The sequence below is a fragment of the Salvelinus namaycush genome, chromosome 6, assembly GCF_016432855.1.
Source record: "Salvelinus namaycush isolate Seneca chromosome 6, SaNama_1.0, whole genome shotgun sequence".
Classification (NCBI taxonomy): domain Eukaryota; kingdom Metazoa; phylum Chordata; class Actinopteri; order Salmoniformes; family Salmonidae; genus Salvelinus; species Salvelinus namaycush.
The window spans coordinates 47,388,353-47,409,076 of record NC_052312.1 but is presented as its reverse complement, the minus strand read 5'-3'; the positions used below and the strand labels follow the sequence as shown (position 1 = coordinate 47,409,076).

Below are 20,724 nucleotides of genomic sequence, written 5' to 3'. Positions count from 1 at the left end.
GTTCACATGCCTGTCTGACAGAACTTTCGCGAAGAATAAAGGGTTGGGGCGGAGAGATGTATTCCTCCCCCGGGGTCCATCCGGTAGCACTCAGAACTTACTGAAAGAGCATAGAGCTCACCCACCCTCTTCATGGAGCTCACCCACCCTCTTCATAGAGCTCACCCACCCTCTTCATGGAGCTCACCCACCCTCTTCATGGAAGTAATCTCTACCAAGAAGCCACCTTCATAGAGAGGTGTTTCAGGTAGGCAGACTCCAATAGTTTGAAAGGAAGAATTGGATGTGTGCCAAGACCACATCCAGATCCCAGCTCGCCATTGAGCGGGTCCTTGCTGGACGCAGACGACGAACCCCCTTCATAAACCTGGAGACCAAGGGACAGCGCCCCACTGGCCTGTCCATCCACCCCACATGGCAGGCAGATATAGCGGCCAAATACCCTCTCAATGTAGAGGTTGTCAAGCCCTCATCCAAGCGAGACTGCAGGTATTGGAGGACATACTGCACCCTGCATGACTCGGGCACAACCTCAATACCAGTGCACCAAGAGCAGAACAACCGCCAGTGCAACTGGTATGCCGCGGTTGTAGCCGGTGCCCTTGCGTTCTGCATGGTGTTCATTACACCCTCCTGTAGTCCTAACATGGACCATTGGTGCCGTTCAGTGGCCAAGCCCACAGACTGCGGTGCGGCCTTGGATACCACAGAGTTCCCCCGGCCTGAGACAGCAGGTCCGGTCTCAGGGGAAGTTGCCAAGGTGTCCCAGACAACAGCTACAGAACAAGGCTGAACCAGGGTCGTCTGAGCCAGTATGGGGCCACCAGAAGCAGACGATGCTCTGCCAACCTGGTCCTGTCCAGCACAGCCTGGATCAGGGGAAAAGGGGGGAATGCATAAAGCTCCAGCCCTGGCCAATCGTGAGCCAGAGCATCCAAGCCCAGACATGGAGTACCACTGGGGGCAGTGTGCATTGTCCAGGAAGGCAAACAGGTCCACCTGCACCCTCCCGAACTTGTCCCACAGGTGCTGCTCCACCTGGGGATGTAGGCTTCAGTCCCAAGGTGGCGGGCCCTTCCTCGAGAGCATATCCACTGCCACATTCAGGATGCCAGGTACGTGTGCTGCGCGTAGATATGCTAGACGTCCCTGAGCCCAGAGAAGGAGCACCCGTGCCATAAGATGGAGGCGGTGCGACCTCAGTTCACCCTGATGGTTGATGTAAGCCACCACTGTGGTGTTGTCCAATCTCACCAGGACATTTCTTCCTGTGACAGGCTTTGTGGCGTCGGGCGACCTCTCCTTACAATGTCTAACTTTTCTTGAAAAGTTTGTCTTGAGAATGGCGTTATAATTATATCCTCGACCAAATCGATATCTTCTCCTCCTTCCGCCATTGTGGGTTGAAAAAACAGCTTAGTAGTACGCAAATTAATTTGTTTATCAAATTCAGTTTCCTAGATCTCCATAGGACCTGCCTCTCAATATTGGTAATCCAATCAAAAGACGTGCACGCACTACGCCTGCTAGCTGGCTCCTGTGTAACACTGGAGCCAGCCAGCAGGCGTACAATAGCCAACTCTAAAGCTGATTGGTTGACACTAAATTTTCATTTCCATTCACTATAAGCGACAAGCGCCCGCACTGTTGATTCTGAAGGCCTGAGGGCAGATTTTAGACCCCTGGCAACACATGATGGCTGAATATGATTGGATAAAAGATCTAACAAAGACCAGCCCTCCAAATCTCAACCTGGGGCTGGAAGCAGTGCAACCAAGAGGAAAGCTATGAAATGAAGAGTATAACTCTTACTCTGGGGAATAATTTAATACATATTTGTGGGAAAATATATTTTAATTTTTTTTTTATTCTGATGATGTTTAGGCCAGCAGAGAAGGCCTTGCAGGCCCTGACGGCCCACCACTGCGTCAGACGACTCTTGCCGTTTACAGTAATGCCCAGCCCGCCGATGTGGGTCAGGAGCATGTCTCGGTCTGACAGGACCTGGGTCCTGGTTGGGGCACAAATCAGCCAATCGTCCAGGTAATTGAGGATCAACAACCCTCGGGACATGAAAGGTGCTAGGACAGCGTGCATGCACTTTGTGAAGTACGGGGTGCCAAGGAGAGGCCGAAGGGAAGAACCATGAATTCGTAAGCCCTCCCTTCGAAAGCGAATCGGAGGTACTGCCAATGAGCTGGGTAAACAGGAACATGGAAATACATATTCCTCAGGTCCAGCATCACAAACCACTGGTCCCTGGACACAGCCTGCAACACCTGGGCTAGGGACAGCATGTGGAACCTCAGTAGCTTTAAATACCCATTGAGGTTGCGAAGGTCCAGAATCGGTCGAAACCCTCTGTCTCTTTTTGGGATCACAAAATAAGGGGAGTAGAACCCACCTAAACGTTCTGAACTCTCGATCCTGCGGATGGTACCCTTGTCCAGGAGTGAGGAGATCTCCAGCCGCAGGGTTTTCTTCAGGGGGGCGGCCACTGTGGTGACACGAAGGACGGGGGCCGGCAGCGGAATTGGAGTTGGTACCCTTCGAGCATTGTGGATAACACCCATGGGGACTCCACACACTCCTCCCACTTTGCCCTTTGAGACCAGGAGAAGCGGCCGAGGCTGGGGAAGGGTGTGTCAGGGGTCCTGCCGGGGCCCGCCTTTCCTCTGGCGCCTGGATCCCCCAGGCACATCCCTATGGTGGTGACGGTTGACAGGTTGTTGTTCCACCTTGCTGTGCCCCTCCCCGCTGTCGTTCTTCAGCACGAGGCGATGGGACAGGAGGGACCCCACCGTCATTCAGGTGCAGGTGGTGGCGACGGTCCGTCTGCCTTGGACCCGGGGCCTGAGGAGACGGCATTAACCGTCTCAGGGTCTCCCGGTTCATACGAACCTTATCGGTCTGCTCCAGAATGTCCTTAACCCCTGTGCCAAAGGTCAGCCCTGGGGTGATGGGGAGAGTGACAAATGTGCTCTGGAAATCAGCGGGATTGGACCAGCCAGATATGGCGCTGGGAGGTAACAACCTGCGCCATGACCGTTGGAGCGGACAACATCCGCAAAGCAGGCAAAGCAGGCGAGACACCTCCATCGCTTCCTAGAGGAGCTCCTCTGTGCCCCCCTGCAGCCGGGGAAACAGAGTCTGCAGGTAGGCCTGCAGCAGCATGGCCGCAATGGCGGCCAAGAGAGCAGAGGGACCCATATGTGGCTTCAAAGACTCTGGGGAGTCCCGGCTTCAGTTGCGGGTTCCGCTCTATAATCTCCCGAAAAAGCGCCCCCTGGCAGAGGCCCAGCTCTCCTGCAAGGCCTCACGGAACTTAGCAGAGATGGGGACAGATGGAGACATCACTGTCCACCAGTTTGATGTCCAGTGCAGTGGCTACCCGAGTGAGTAGGCCCCTCCTAGCATCTCGAGCCGCTGGGGGCAATGAAGCTCCACCGGCCGGCTTCTGATGACCTGTCAGCCTGGTAGCCCCGCTCACGGTGGTGAACAGTTCCAGCATTGTCCCCCAGGAACAGCCCATCACTGGCGAACGGGGAACAGCTGTGGTCGTCATCGAAGCTATTGACCTCCTGATGCAGGGCATGTGCCATCCGTTCAAGGTGGTCCCAGCAGTCCAACTCCTGCCCCCGTCCAGGACTGGCAGAAGATGGGCTCTGCCTGCGGTGGCTCCAGCTACACTTCCTGGGAGGGGTACTGGGCCCAGTAGAGGGACTAACAGCTCGCTGGCGCACCATTCCTGAGGGAGGGAGCTCGTCCCCAGCCTGAGCCCGAGCCTGGCCAACTCACTCGCGCATGGCCTCCAATCGCGCCAGGCGCAGGCGTTCTGAGAACACCACACAGAACAGGCATCCAGTAGGGCACTCCACCACCATCTCCATGTGGCTCAAACCCAGGCAGTGCATACACGAGGTGTGCCGATCTCCAGGGGGGATGCCACCATCACACCTGTCACAAAGGGAAGCCATAAGCTCAGCCAAGCCAGCAAGGCCACGGAGCAGGGGTCCGACGCGCTGGGAGAGCTTGTCGTGACCCGGTTGGAGGAATAGGAACCCGGTGAGGGATAAATTACTCAGTACCTCTGCAAAATGGGGAAGACCCGTGTGGGAAAAACAGGCAGACAAAAAACAGCAACCAGGTAATGGATTTGATTTATATGTTTTTTGGTAGTTTGTTTTTTACGCCAACTGCAATATTACCTAGCTGTTTTAATATCTAAGCAGTAAAAACAGCACCATATGATGGAGTAACTCCGCTAAGGAACTCCAAAGTTAATGCCTCAATGTAGTAGAAGCCCACCACGATGCTCTTACATTCTGCAGGGGAAAGAACAGGAAAAAAAACCTTGTAGAGTAATTAGCAGAGAAGCCACTTAAGCAATTCACAACACACAAAGAACAAGCCAGTCGGCAAGTTGTGTAAGGTAAATACAGTTTGTGGCAGCAAGAGCCACCAATATATTAAAGGATGCACACGGAGTTGTAGTGTAACGCTAACGAAACACAAGTACGACAAACCACGGGCGGAAGATACAAATCAACCGAGCGCAGCGAGTGGAGCACTCAAGAGGGGCTGGCCATATGGCCAGCAGCAAACAGCCAGTGAGTATACTTACACGCAAGATAATACACTTACCAGTGACTTACCAAGCAAACTTCAGAAAGTTTGTACCTCAAGTTTGTACCATACGGACGTCCGCCGAGAAAATGAAAGAGAACATGTGTTGCGGCCATGGGTTCTATATATAGGGGCGGACACCAGCCGTGACACAGGTGTACACAGGAGTAAATCTGTAAATCCTCACCTCGGATGTATCCCTCTGCCACGGAGTGATACCAATATATTAATATAGTGAAACATAACTCATAATGACAGAGCTAAAACAGGTTTTTAGAATTTTTTGCAAATGTATTAAAAATAAAAAACTGAAACACCTAATTTAGAAAAGTATTCAGATCCTTTGCTATGAGACCCGAAATTGAGCTCTGGTGCATCCTGTTTCCATTGATCATCTTTGAGATGTTTCTACAACTTGATTGGAGTCCACCTGTGCTAAATTCAATTGATTGGACATGATTTGGAAAGGCACAGACCTGTCTATATAAGGTCCAACAGTTGACAGTGCATGTCAGTGCAAAAACCAAGCCAAGAGGTCGGAAGAATTGTCCGTAGTGCTCCGAGACAGGTCTCCAAGAACACAGTGGCCTCCATCATTCTTAAATGGAAGAAGCTTGGAACCACCAAGACTCTTCCTAGAGCTGGCCGTCTGGCTAAACTGAGCAATCGGGGGAGAAGGGCTTTAGTCAGGGAGGTGACCAAGAACCCGATGTTCACTCTGAAAGAGCTCCAGAGTTCCTCTGTGGAGATGGGAGAACCTTCCAGAAGGCCAACCATCTCTGCAGCACTCCGCCAATCAGGCCTTTATGGTAGAGTGGCTAGACGGAAGCCTCTCCTCAGTAAAAGGCACATGGCAGCCCGCTTGGAGTTTGCCAAAAAGCACCTAAAGGACTCTCAGACCATGAGAAACAAGATTCTCTGGTCTGATAAAACCAAGATGGAACTCTTTGGCCTGAATCCCAAGCGTCACATCTGGAAAAAACCTAGCACCATCCCTACAGTGAAGCATGGTGGCAGCATCATGCTGTTGGGATGTTTTTCAGCGGCAGGCACTGGGAGACTAGTCAGGATCGAGGAAAAATATGATTAGAGCAAAGTACAGAGAGATCCTTGATGAAAACCTGCTCAGGACCTCAGACTGGGAAAAGGTTCACCTTCCAACAGGACAACGACCCTAAGCACACAGCCAAGACAATGCAGGAGTGGCTTCGGGACAAGTTTCTGAAAGTCCTTGAGTGGTCCAACCAGAACCCAGACTTGAACCCGATACATCATTTTTGGAGTATCCTGAAAATAGCTGTGCAGCGACGCTCTCCATCCAACCTGACAGAGCTTGAGAGGATCTGCAGAGAAGAATGGGAGAAACTCCCCAAATACAGGCGTGCCAAGCTTGTAGCATCACACCCAAGAAGACTCGAGGCTGTAATCACTGCTAAAGGTGCTTCAACAAAGTACTGAGTACAGGGTCTGAATACTTATGTAAATGTGATATTATTATAATATTTTTTTTTATAAATTTGCAAACATTTCTAAAAACCATTTTTTTGCTTTGTCATTGTGGGGTATTGTGTTTAGATTGAGGGGAAAAAACAAATGTATCAATTTTAGAATAAGGCTGGAATGTAACAAAATGTCAAGGGGTCAAAATAATTTTCAAATGCACTGTACGTCAACAATGGACTATTGAAACAAATACCAAATATATGTTTTTGGGTGGATTTGTCCATTAAGTAAAATCAGTTGCCCATTGGTCATTTAGATTCTCTCTACAAATGACTTACTATCAATACTTGCAGCCGACTCTATACAACATTTTAGATGATCTATTCAAAATATCCACTTAACTATCTGACGGACCTAGTTATTAAATCTATCCAAAAGAAAAATCAAAAAAACATTCAACAACTGATATGCAAATGTACAACAATAACTCAATTTTCATTGAGGGAGTGAGTGAGTGAGTTGGTGAGCCTTGAGGCATCGAATTTGGGTGAAAGATTCCCCACATTCCCCACATACATGCTTCTCTATATGGGTTTTCTGGTGCCTTTTCATATGATGAGAAAATCTGAAACGTTTGTCACAAACGCTGCATGAAAATGGCTTCTCTCCTGTGTGAAGTCGTTGGTGTGATTTCAGGTAACCTGACTGGATGAAGGACTTTCCACAGTCTTGGCATTTGTATGGTCGCTCACCAGTATGGTATCTTTCATGCAACCTCCTTTCATTTGCTGTGATGAAAGTTTTTTCGCAATAGGAGCATGGAAATGGTCTTTCTCCTGTGTGAGTAAGTTCATGTCTTTTCAATGACACTGCTTTGTAAAACTGCTTTCCACAGACTGTACAGGTAAATCTCACCCCCTCATGAACTTGCTCAATATGTGTATTCAGCTGAATCTTTGTCCGATAAGTCATGTCACACTGCGAACAAGGAAAGGGTTTCTCCTCTGAGTGAGTCCCCATATGCACCGACAGTTCAGAAGCGGCCCGGTAGCTCTTTCCACACTGCCAGCACAGGAACGGCTTTTCTCCTGTGTGCTTCCTACTGTGTATTGTTAGAGAATTGGCTGTTCTGAATTTTTCTGGACAAACAGAGCACTGGTACAGGTACTCTCCTGAATGAACCCTCTCATGGATGACAAGGTACGATAACTGAGTGAACGTTTTCTCACATTGAGAGCAGGCGTATGGTCCTGCGAATTTATGTTGATGCAGATAGTGTTCTCTCAGACGCCCTAACAGGGTAAAGGTCTTCTCACACATGGTACACTGGATTTCCTTGTGCATCAGCTTGTGTCTGTCAAAGGCAATGGAGTTCGGGTATATCCTTCCACAATCAGAGCAATAGAATGGATTGTGAATTCGTTTGTGTGTTCTTAGGGAGGATGAGCCTTTGAATTCTTTGTCGCATTCATCACATTTGAATACCACCTTTCTTTCTTCCTCCTTGCATTCTGCCCTTGTGTCATCAGTGGCTAGCAGTTCACCAGCCTCCTCTGGAGTAGCATCCTCTTGTTGCTGGTCCACCAACTTAGATGCTTCCTCTTGGTTCACCTTCAGACAGATATCCCTCTGGTGTTTCTTTAAACCATGCATGTACTTGAAGCGCTGCTCACAGTTGCCACATTGATAAGGACGCTCATCTGAATGGGATCTCATATGAATAGCCATTCCTGAAGCACGGTTAAAAATCTTCCCACACACAGTGCATGGTTTGGGTTCTTTGAGAGTCGGCACTGAAGTAGCAGCCGTGATAAGGGGCTCAGTGTCGATTTCCTTGGTAGTGAGAGGGCTGCTGCAACCTTCGTTTTTAACTTCCGCTTGTTGCTGGTCCACATTCTGACCCAAGTCTTCTAGAATGCCCTCGTGGCCAAGGATTTCCTGATGTTTCTTCAAGGTATCTTTGTACTTAAAACTTCTCTCACAAATAGCACAATGAAAGGGACGCTCCTTTGAGTGAGATTTCAAGTGCCTTTCCATGTCTGAGGTACGAGTCAAAATCCTACCACAGACACAACAGGTTTTTGAGTCGGACAGACCTTTGTGAGATGGTTGCGGGTTTTCATCAGTGCCAAGAGACCCAGTGCTACCCATTGATTGGGATTCATCTTTCTCTGGCTGCGGTTTCCCCTTCTGTTGTGACAAATTTTGACCAACCTGACCTAAATCTTCCTGGTTCACTTTCTTACACAAATCTCTCTGGTGCCTCTTCAAATCATATGAATACTTGAATCTCTTATCACAATTTACACACCAAAATGAATGCTCTTTTGAGTGGGATCTCATGTGCCTTGCCATGTCTGAAGTACGAGTGAAAAACCTCCTACACAAAGAGCATGTTTTGGTGTCCAGAGGTCTTTTCTGTGTTAGCCCTGATGGAGAGAGCATCTTAAGGGGTGATGTGTTCGGAGATTTGCTAGTTGAGGGTTGTGGGATCTCTTCTTTATTTTCCCCATCAACCAAAGTTGAGAGGTTCTTTTCACAAACTCCCTGCTGGTGTTTCTTCAGATCATAAAGATCCTTGAAGCCTATTGCACATTTGAGGTACTTAAACCTATGATCATGATCTTGAGTGTGGCTTCGCTGGTGCCTTCTAAAGGACGTGGCTCGAGCAAAAGTCCTCTCACAGTCTGGGTATGTCTTACTGAACTGGCCTCTTTTGCATGACTTCCTCAGGGAGGTATGCACCTTGGAGGAGGATGGCTGTTGGATTGCATTCCCGGAAGAATCCGTTTTACATGTCTTTTGTACTTTTGACCGTATTTTCTTAATCTGCAGCCTTTTGCTTTGTTTTGAGGTTTGAACATGACTTCCGGTGACAGCTTGATTGTCCGTTTCCCTACATACATGCTTCCTATTCATAGCATGCTCCTTCTCAGTAAATGCGTCTCTTTGATCCTCATTTGGTGCAAGTAGTCCTCCATTTTTCTCCATTGTACCCTCCACCAACCCTTTTCCTTCCACTCTAGCCAAATATTCTGATTGTGAATCTACTTCTGTGGCAGTCACCACACGTACATGTGGAGGGAGAGACAGAGAGGAAAGGATGTAGTCACCAAAGGACGATGGAGTTTCTTTTTGTGCAAGAGGGAGACAAAAGACAGGTTAAACTGAATTAATATATTTTCTGCAACAGTGTTTGACCAACGTCATACATGTCAATTACTTTTCCACAATCTTATATAATTGTTATTTATTTAATTTCAGTTTCATATTCCATTTGGTGCCCAACCCATGACTTACAAGACACTATTCATCAAGCACTTGTGCAAAAAAACACAAAAACAAAATTACATTTTACACTTTAGATGCACAATTCATATTTGCATCATGTACAACTAGCTTATACTTCAAATATTTGCAATTTTGGCACAAAAAAAACTGTTTTATTGTCAAATACACCAGATAGGTGCAGTGAAATGTGTTGTTTTACATGGTCAGCCATAGTAATACCCTGGAGCAAATTAGGGTTGAGTGCCTTGCTCAATTGCAAAGACAGATTTTCACCTTGTCGGCTCAGATATTCGAACCAGCAACCTCTCGGTTACTGGCCCAACGCTCTAACCGCTAGGCTACCTGCTATGGATCCTCTGAGTCTGTATGATACTCACCGATGGAGTCCAAACGCCCAAGTTTTCTGTGGTATTGGAGCAGGGTCCTCAATTGTATGGGGTCAGGTACAAACTGTACACATTTCTCCAGGGCAGAGGGGACGGCATTTAACAAGGAGGCAGTCTTGAGAGAGAGGAACATGTTTGAAATCATTAACTCACTACAAACTCATGTCCGACTCACAGTATATTAAACATGAAAATATTATTGATTCTTGCTTGGTATTCTTGAATTCTAATTTCCCAAACTAATTAGATAAAGGTGTTATTCATTCTTATTACCTGTTCAAGGTCTGGTATGGGAAGTAACTTCTCAAGTCTGGAAAGGAATTCTAACATCAGCATCTGTATTGCAGTGTCATACTTGGGCCCAAATTCCACAGGGAACACGTCCTAGGAGAGAATACATTTATGTAATAATGAATATCAATAATTAGCCTAGTATTTGCCTTTTGTAACCTAGACCAGCAAACTTTTTGGCTCAAGGGCCACATCGGGGTTTCAAAATTCTGAGGGCCGCACGGCTTTTGTCAAGATAAGGGCAGTTATCTGAAATTATATAGGTCCATTATTATTTCTACATACTTTCTATTTGGTTTTATATGTTAAAGTGTAGCCTGGAGTTATTTTTTTATCCAAAATAATCATGGAACTGGATAGGGAAATCAAGCAGAAAGAGGTGGTCACTTTCCTACCATATAAGAGCAACACAAACCTGGTAGAAGTTCTCCCTTTCACTTGGGTCTTTCAGCAGAGATTCAACCAGCTCCACAAAGTTTGATTCAGATAATTCCACCTCTGCATCACTTGACTGCAACAAAACACGCACAACAATTAAATAATCACATTTTACAACTCAATGACAGAATAATTTGAGTGACATAGGTCTTTGCTCCCTCCCAGAAAGACAGTCACCTCTGCTTCCCCAGTGGATATGAGGCTTCGGATCCTGTCCAGGTGTTGCTGAATGTCTTGGTCTGCTGTCTGCTCAGTGCGACACAACTCCAGAACCATCTAAAATTACAGATGACCAGTCAGGAGTAGTGAAAAGGTCAACCACACGCTTCATAGGCATTGCTCTGTTCTTATTGGGACACATTTGGAGATAATGATAGATAGACTAGCTAAGGGCCAACGGCAGTATTTGAGAAACCAGTGTCAGGGTCTTTATCTCAATCAATGTTTAACAGCTGGCTGTTTTAGGCTAGAGTCAACAATATTGTTGTCAGAGAGTAACCTCACATGATCTTGTTGCATGTTTCTTTTCCCCCATTCTGAACCCAATCTCTTACCCTTGCTCGAAGCCCCAGAATGAGTTGGGCCCTCTGACTGCAACTCAAAAGCTCTGGCACAATCTCTGTCACCGTGGTGACAAACTCCTCCAGCATCCCATAATCTTGAACGTCTCCTCGCTGAACCACTTGCCACATGGCTGCAGAGACAAGCCGCAGTGGTGGAATGAAGAGACGCAGAGAGGGAAGAAGAAGAGGGGGACCTAAAAATAAGGATATGAGCCTCAATAATGATTGAAATAATACTGAACTGATATTGAAAGTTAGAGCTGGTTCAAAAACCTTAAAAATATTTCCTCAAGGTTCCTGATTTAACTTGTAAGACAAAATGAAACCAATGGAATTGCCCCAAACGTGGAAACTGCATTCATACAAACTAATCAAGCGCACCAGATTAGTTCCAAATATTGAGGTCCCTATCTAGCAACTCATTTAGTTAAAGGGAAAAAAACATAACATGCTTGCCAAGGTAATTGTAACATCTAAATAGGCTATCCCTTACAAAACATAACAGTGGATGATTCAGAAGTACTAGTCCTCCCGCTTCTAGCATACTAAAAAGATCGAGACAGACGGAAATTTAGCGAGGATACGCCATGTTGAACATCAAGCACACCAAGTGTAGTAAAAAAAAATCCGCAATACCATTTTCGCTGGGATTTTGACATTGCATCTCGTCCTCATACAAAAGTAGTCAATTAGCTAAGTGTTTGTTCTAAAGATGGTTTCCAAAGTTAAAAGGCTTACAACAGTTTTAAAACCTAACCGTCGGTAGCACTGAGTGTGACACTGAACGTAGTCCGTTCAATTTCCGGTTGCGTTTACACCCCCCAGAATAAAAGTCCTCGTGAATTGAGTTAAAATTCGGAATAGATTTTTTAGAAAGTCATCTTTGTCAGCAAGTTCGGTTATCGACTTGGTGTGCCAACTAAAAATAATTCTCACAATAGTTAGCAATCCCCTTGTATAATCATAAAACAAAATTTAGAAACTCACCTGCAACTGCGTAAATCCCAGAGTCTGGGATGTGTCCCTAAATGTGAGGGTCAACAATGTGCAACAAGAAAACACAGCCTAAAAAGATGACTTTGAAACAATGTACAGTACACCATAAACTATGTGGGTCACATTATGTGCAATGAAATCAAGATTGCCCTCTTTCTCCATCTCCTCGTGTGTAACCTACTAGATGGATTTACCCCTGTAATGCTCCTTCCACAAACAGCAAACTGGAAAAAAGCCCACACCATAATCAATGACCATTCCCATATTCTCTACACTTCATTGGAACTGATGCCCCCTGGGATGTGCTTGCTGCCCTTAAAAGCAGTGTTATGTGGGCTTGTATGAGTGGTAAGGCTGAAGCAACCGTCTGCAGACAAAAATTCGAGGAGTGAAGTCAGGGGAAGTGAATCTGCTACAGTTTAAAGACTGACATTGATGTGGTTTTCTAACAGCAAGGCTCAGTGCAACATGGCAGTGTTGTCATTGTTTATAAAAGTTATTCTTTGTAATGTCAAAATAAACATGTCTCCAACCCTCATATCACACACTGAAAATATTTGTGTACATTGTACTATCAAGTTGTAGGCCCTCATTGTAAATAAGAATTTGTTCTTAACTGACTTGCCTAGTTAAATAAAGGTTAAATTAAATGTAAGAGTAAAAAATTGGGGAGAGAGCCTCAAATATCACATTCATTTGTACATCCAACTTGTAAGTCGCTCTGGATAAGAGCGTCTGCTAAATGACTTAAATGTAAATGTAAATGTACATATCCACTGTATATGTTTACCTTTGATGATGTTAAATGGCATTATGCTTATCTTTGTAATTCCGATAATAACTATTTTATTAACATTATTATTCTCTTGGCCAAATAATATATTCACACATGTAAATGGGGTAGGAAAATTATTATTTTTTTCTTTTTCATTGAACTGTTAAAATGTTATAAATCCCTCAAACTTGTGAAACTTAAAAAGTTGGGAAAATTATTAGAAGTCATGTCTCTGAATGTCTGTTAATGTCTCATAGCCTTGTCACATCTAAAGATGTCCTGGTGTTGTTTTTTAAAATATTTATTGTATACACAGGAATGTCCCTGTATTGATGTGTAATATTGCTATTATTGTTGCAATAAAACATGTTTAATAATTATAATTATATCCACGCGGCTAAATTGCTACCTGTTAGTCTTTGGTTCCGTTCGCATCTGTCAAACAAAAACACTCTAATGATCAGTTGACAATTCCCTTACAAAAATGTACCATGCTAGTACTATGGTACTTTCATTCATACCATGGTACTACTAAGGTACTTTCACTTAAACCATGGTATTGTCTGAATTATGGAAATGTACCATGGTTTTAGCCTTGAAGTGTGATGGTACTACCATGGTACTGCCATTGTACCTAAATACTACCATGGTATTGCCTTATTTATACCATGGTATAGATGTGGATCATGGAAATACCATGGTGTTAAACGACATTATACATTCTACCATGGTAATGCACAATTGTGATGAATGGTACCAAAAATGATATATGGTACTATCTTTATTAAGTGTGCGTTACCATGGTACAATGGCTATATAATGCATTAAATAAATAAACCCCCCAATGTGAAAAGAGGTTGGTTGGCATTATATTGATGAATTGATGTACCAGTATGGGCAAGTTTCTGATAAAAGAGGCAGGCTACTTGTTGGTCCTAGTTTTCTGAAACATCAAAGAAAAAGGGAAATAGTTGCTGTGAAAAAAGGGGTAATACTTTTTGTATTAATAGTACCGTATTTTGCTCATGTTTGGGTTCCCTGTGTTGCCAACCTGAAATGTGGGAGAAAGTGAGATATATGGTAGCCTGATCTTTGGCATTTTGTAATAATTTAGTATTTATAGTCAAGGGGCGTTGTGCTTGTTTCAGCCCGCAGAGGGAGCCGCTCGCTCTAGTGGTTGCTTCACGCGCTCTCTCACAGTGGCTCTCGCGCTAGCCTGCCTAGTTAGTGAGTCAATTCAAGAAAACTGATGAGGCACCAGATAAACGAAATATTTTAAACGTTATCATCACGGTGAGCGAGTTGTAAACGTTTTGATAGTTTAATTAATTTATAAAAGCCCGTTAACAAACTAGAAGTCGGCTAAAGTTCGCTCCAGTCAAGCTAGCCTGTTGTAGTCATGTACCATGGTTTTAGCCTTGAAGTGTGATGGTATTACCATGGTACTGCCATTGTACCTAAATACTACCATGGTATTGCCTCATTTATAACATGGTATAGATGTGGATCATGGAAATACCATGGTGTTAAACGGCATTATACATTCTACCATGGTAATGCACAATTATGATGAATGGTTCCAAAAATGATATATATTGAAACATTGTAAATGGCTGTTTAAGGGATATGTTGAGAATCTATTAAATAATATTATTAATACCTTAAAAAAATACATTTTTTTAGTATGTTGGCTATTTAGAATTGTATAATAGTAACCAATTCAGTTGAATGAGAGAGCAAACGGAAAAATATATTGAAGAGAGAAGTTAGTTAACTTACCAGATTAACTATTTTAAATCCTCAAGTTTTCCGACTCCTGTCATTCTTCTCAAACTCCATCCAGCTCCCAAGGTTTAAGAGGGTACACTACTAGACCATGTGTGTTGTGGTTTTTCACTATGAGTTAAAGGGGTTTAAGAGGGTACTAGGTTTATGCTTAGCCATTTCAGAGCTACAATAGTAGTCAATGTTGCATTATGCGAGTATCATAAATTACTTCGATTTTGGTCACTTTAGCAGGAAATCGGTGGGGCACAGACATCATAATTCACTGTAAAGTACCATGCTTTTGTTTTACAACATGCTACTAGTACAAAACCATTGTTCATTTTTGTACCATGGTAGCTAGCACGTTTTTTTGGCAGGAAAATACCATGGTACTGGTGAGAAGAAAAAAAAGATAGTACATTTAAGGAAATTTGTGCCTCCCACAACACAGGCGATGGCTGCAAATTGCAGCTGGTGAGGAGCAACTGCAGAAAATTGAAGTCGACTGCAGTCGAAACTGCGTGACTTTTGATCACATGGTTGTTGTAAAGTTCATGCAGTCCACATGTAGACGAATGTCGGAAATTGTTAATCCCCACAATGCAACACAGTTTGAAAGGTCGTGTCACTGATTTAACGAACGTGATCCACTCGAGCATCCATGGTGTTGCATTTGGTTATGAGTGTCATTTGTGCTGTTCGTGTATGCTGTCATGTTGCTGACTCTCACGTGCCCAAAGTAATTGCACTGCGGAGACAGTTATAGTGGTTTAAAGAAGGCCTGAGTAATATATTCCAAACTTGGATTAATTATTTCTCCATTAAGCTTTTGGATAAACATTTAAAATAGCCAATATGCCCCGCAAAAATACCCTTCCTCCAAAAGGACCTTTCTATGGATTAGCCTATCTTCCAGTTAAATCAAACATCATTAATAATTTTGTTCCAGTGTCACAGACATTTGAGGACCAGTGATGTTGACCTGAATGATACAAATATGACTGATACAAAATTCAACAAACGCTTGCAGAAATGTATGAAGTGAATCTGTGCAAGATATGAATGGGAATACACACGTTTTTAATCAGATATTTTCATGTCCTCCTTTATTATTGCTATTGTCAGAAAATGCAATGTTGTAGTTATTTGATAACAACAGTTTACATTACAATTTAGCTATTGAAATTATATAGGGAATATGAAAACTAGATTAAATGAACAACAAAAAAACTATTAAAAGCAAAAGGTGTTAAACCAGTGTTTTTTTGTATATATATATATATATATATATATATACATATACACACACATACATACATACACACACACACAACAAGAACTCAAATGCCAGAGTGGTAATGCTTTTGACTCCGGTCCACATATACCTTCCTGGTGACGAGGGTTCAAACTCCTTCTCTGCCCTTCTGTCTGTGCCCCTACTTTCCTTCTCCCTCACTACTTTCCCTGCTGTACTGTCTTAAAATTAATAACAATACAAAGGAACATCAGAGTTCCAAAAAAACCTTCGATTTTAATTCACGGGGTGAGTGCATAGGTGTTCAGTCAGGCGCTTTTTTTGAGCGAAAGCTAACCCACATTCTCCACACACATGTGGCTTATTTTTTCTTGTATGGGTTCGCTCGTGTTTTAACCTATGATAAGATAATCTGAAACTTTTATCACAAAAGCTACATGCAAATGGCTTCTCTCCTGTGTGAAGACGTCGGTGTGATTTCAGGTAACCTGACTGAATGAACGACTTTCCACAGTCTTGGCATTTGTATGGTCTCTCACCAGTATGGTATCTTTCATGCAGCCTTTTTTCATTGGCAGTGATGAAGGTTTTTGTGCAATAGGAGCATGGAAATGGTCTTTCTCCTGTGTGAGTGAGTTCATGTCTTTTCAATGACACTGCTTTGTAAAACTGCTTTCCACAGATTGTACAAGGGTATCTCACCCCCTCATGAACTTGCTCAATGTGTGAATTTAGCTGAAGTTTTGTTCTGTAGGACATGTCACACTGCGAACAGGAAAATGGTCTCTCCTCTGAGTGGGTCCCCATATGCACTGACAGTTCTCCAGCAGCCTTGAAGCTCTTTCCACACTGCCAGCACAGGAACGGCTTTTCTCCTGTGTGCTTCCTACTGTGTATTGTTAGAGAATTTGCTGAATTGAACTTTGCTTGACAAACAGAGCACTGGTACAGGTACTCTCCTGAATGAACCCTCTCATGGATGACAAGGTACGATAACTGAGTGAAGGTTTTCTCACATTGAGAGCAGGGGTATGGTCCTGTAAATTTATGTTGATGCAGATAGTGTTCTCTCAGACGCCCCAACAGGGTAAAGGTCTTCTCACACATGGTACATTGGATTTCCTTGTGCTGCATCAGCTTGTGTCTGTCAAAGGCAATGGAGTTTGGGAGGACCCTTCCACAATCAGAGCAATAGAATGGGTTGTGAATTCGCTTGTGTGTCCTTAGGGATGATGAACCTTTGAAGTCCTTCCCACAATCATCACATTTGAAGACCACCTTTATTTTTTCCTCTTTGCATGAACTTTCCTGGTGTTGCTTCAAATTACAGATGTCATCGAAACACTTTCCACATTTTTTACACCAGTGAACCAGTTGTAGTTGACTGGTAGATGTCTCTGGGTTATCAGCCTTAACAGCCAGCAGTTCACTAGACGCCTCCTCTTGGTGCTGGTCTGCCATCTGAGAGGACTCTTCTCGGTTCACCTTACAGATATATCTCTGGTGTTGATTCAAACTTTGCTTGTACTTAAAACGCTGTTCACAGTTGACACATTGATAAGGACGCTCATCTGAATGGGATCTCATATGAGTAGCTAAATGAGAAGCACAGTCCAAAATCTTCCCACACACAGTGCATGCGTGTTCTTTGGCAGTTGGCGCTGGAATAAAAGCCTTGATAAGGGGCTCAGTGTTGTTTTCCTTGGTAGTGAGAGGGCTGCTGCAACTCTCTGTGTTAACTTCCACTTGTTGATGGTCCACACTCAGACCAAAGTCTTCTAGGATGCCCTCGTGTCCAAGGATTTCCTGATGTTTCTTCAAAGAGTCTTTGTACTTAAAACTTCTCTCACAAATAGCACAATGAAAGGGACGTGCCTTTGAGTGAGATTTCAAGTGCCTTTCCATCTGTGAGGTACAAGTCAAAATCTTACCACAGACATAACAGGTTTTGGAATCTACCTGGGTTCGATTCTCTGCAGTGGCAAGAAAATCCTTCTCTGGTTGCAGGCCACTCTTTTGTTGTGCCATGTTCTGACCAACATCCTGGCACAATTCTCTCTGGTGTTTTCTAAAATCGTATGAATACTTGAATCTCTTACCACAATTGACACACCTAAATGGACGCTCTTTTGAGTGGGAGCTCATGTGCCTCACCAAGCTGGAAGTACGAGTAAAAAACCTCCCACACACAGAGCATGTGTTAGTGGCTGTGATAGTGTCCAGAGTTCCTTGATGAGATGGCTCTGGTGGAGAGGAAGTCTTGAGGAGTGATGTGATCTGAGGTTTGCTAGTTGAGGGTTGTGGGATCTCTTCCTCATTTTTATCTTCATCCAACATGTTTAGCTCCTTTTCACAAACTCGCCTCTGGTGTCTCTTCAGATTATGACCATCCGAGAATAATTTTTCACATTTGTGGCACTTAAACTTGAGATTTTCAGTGTGGGTTAGCTGATGCCTTTTCATGGCTGCGACCCGAGTGAAAGTCTTTCCACACACTTCACATGCCTTACTGAATGGGCCTCTTTTGTATGACTTCTTTGGGGAAGGGCACACCTTGGAGGATGATGGCTGTCTGTTTGCAAGCCCAGTATTTTGAGGTGTTCTACCTTTTGAACACATTTCCTTAATCTGCAGCCTTTTGCTTCGTTTTAATTGTTGAAAATGTGATGGTCTGAGTAAATTCAAGCCAGTGACAGCTTGATTGTCAATTTCCCCAACGGCAGACTCCATGTCCATACCATAATCCTGCTCAGTAATTATGTATCTTCTAACTTCATCTGCTGGGACTAGTACATCGATTTCCTTTGTCCGATTCTCCAACAACTCTCTTGCTTCCATTCCCTCCAAATTCATCCCTTCTGATTGTGTATCTGAGTCTACATCTGGGGCAGTCACCACTCGCACATATGGTGGAAGAGACAGAGAGGAGAGGATGAAGTCACCAAAGGACGATGGAGTTCCTTTTTATGCAAAAGAGGGAGACAATGAAAAAAAAAAAGTTAAAAACTGTGAATTCACTTTTTTTGCAACAGTAGTTGACTAACATCATACATGCAAATTATGTAAATGCCTCAAATATAAACTTTAACCGATAAAAGTCTTATTTGTTCTACTTGACACAAATCATTCAAGTAATAAGGCCGAGGGTGTGTGGTACATTTAAGCAATAAGGCCGAGGGGGTGTGGTATATGGCCAATATACCACGGCTAAGGGCTGTTCTTAAGCACGACGCAATGTGGAGTGCCTGTATACAGCCCTTAGCAGTGGCCATACACCCCAAAAAACAGAGGTGCCTTATTGCTAATATAAACTGGTTACCAACGTAATTAGAGCAGTAAACAAGTATTTATACATCATACCTGTGGTAAATTGTTTGATATACACATGGCTGAAATGCGGTATCAACCAATCAGTATCCAAGACCCAAACTACCCCGTTTATAATTGCAATTTTGGCACAACCAATCTATAACACTGTGTGATACTTACGGATGGAGTCCAAATGTCCAAGTTTTCTGTGGTACTGGAGCAGGGTCCTCAATTGTATGGGGTCAGGTACAAACTGTACACATTTCTCCAGAGCAGAGGGGACAGCATTTAACAAGGAGGCAGTCTTGAGAGAGAGGAACATGGTTTAAAAGCATTAACTACAAACTCATGTCACACTGAGTTTCTTTGTTTAAAAGTGAAACATATTACTGATTGCTATTCTTGACTTCTAATTCCCCAAGCTAATTAGATAAAGGTGTTATTCATTCTTATTACCTGTTCAAGGTCTGGTATGGGAAGTAACTTCTCAAGTCTGGAAAGGAATTCTAACATCAGCATCTGTATTGCAGTGTCATACTTGGGCCCAAATTCCACAGGGAACACGTCCTAGGAGAGAATAAATTAACCTAAAATGCCAATAAACCCTATATTTATATTGGTTTGAAACAATATAAAACTAGGCCACTAAAACATAGACCAGCAAAACGTTGATACTTTCCCACCGTATAAGAGCAAAACAAACCTGGTAAAAGGTCTCCCTTTCACTTGGGTCTTTCAGCAGAGATTCAACCAGCTCCACAAAGTTTGATTCAGATAATTCCACCTCTGCATCACCTGACTGCAACAAAACACACACAACAATTAAATAATCACATTTTACAACTCAATGACAGAATACTTTGAGTGACATAGGTCTTTGCTCCCTCCCAGAAAGATACTCACCTCTGCTTCCCCAGTGGATATGAGGCTTCGGATCCTGTCCAGGTGTTGCTGAATGTCTTGGTCTGCTGTCTGCTCAGTGCGACACAACTCCAGAACCATCTAAAATTACAGATGACCAGTCAGGAGTAGTGAAAAGGTCAACCACACGCTTCATAGGCATTGCTCTGTTCTTATTGGGACACATTTGGAGAAAATGATAGATAGCCTAGCTAAGGGCCAGCAGCAGTATTTGAGAAACCAGTGTCAGGGTCTTCATCTCAGTCAATGTTTAACAGCTGGCTGTTTAGGCTAGAGTCAACAATAGTGTTGTCAGAGACTAACCTCACATGATCTTGTTGCATGCTTCTTTTTCCCCATTCTGAACCCAATCTCTTACCCTTGCTCGAAGCCCCAGAATGAGTTGGGCCCTCTGACTGCAACTCAAAAGCTCTGGCACAATCTCGGTCACCGTGGTGACAAACTCTTCCAGCATCCCATAATCTTGAACATCTCCTCGCTGAACCACTTGCCACATGGCTGCAGAGACAAGCCGCAGTGGTGGAATGAAGAGACGCAGAGAGGAAAGATGAAGAGGGGGACCTAAAAATAGGAAAATAAATTTGTAAACAAAGCTACCCAGATGTCTGGCTAGCTAGGAAGTTTTCCCACTGCACTATACAGTCACCTTGACCAGGTGTACAC

The 20,724-nt window shown here is 43.8% G+C and overlaps 1 protein-coding gene across 1 annotated transcript in view; it reads right to left on the bottom strand.

The window, feature by feature from the left end:
• LOC120050105 (zinc finger protein 135-like) overlaps positions 1 to 20,724 on the bottom strand; it is a 32,190-nt gene that overhangs the window by 7,213 nt on the left and 4,253 nt on the right. The window contains exons 2-6 of the mRNA XM_038996747.1: positions 11,030 to 11,232; positions 10,653 to 10,751; positions 10,453 to 10,548; positions 10,020 to 10,130; positions 9,738 to 9,861 (exon numbers count right to left, since the gene is read on the bottom strand). Coding sequence (XP_038852675.1) covers positions 9,738 to 9,861; positions 10,020 to 10,130; positions 10,453 to 10,548; positions 10,653 to 10,751; positions 11,030 to 11,232 — 633 coding nt within the window. The remainder of the gene's footprint in view (positions 1 to 9,737; positions 9,862 to 10,019; positions 10,131 to 10,452; positions 10,549 to 10,652; positions 10,752 to 11,029; positions 11,233 to 20,724) is intronic.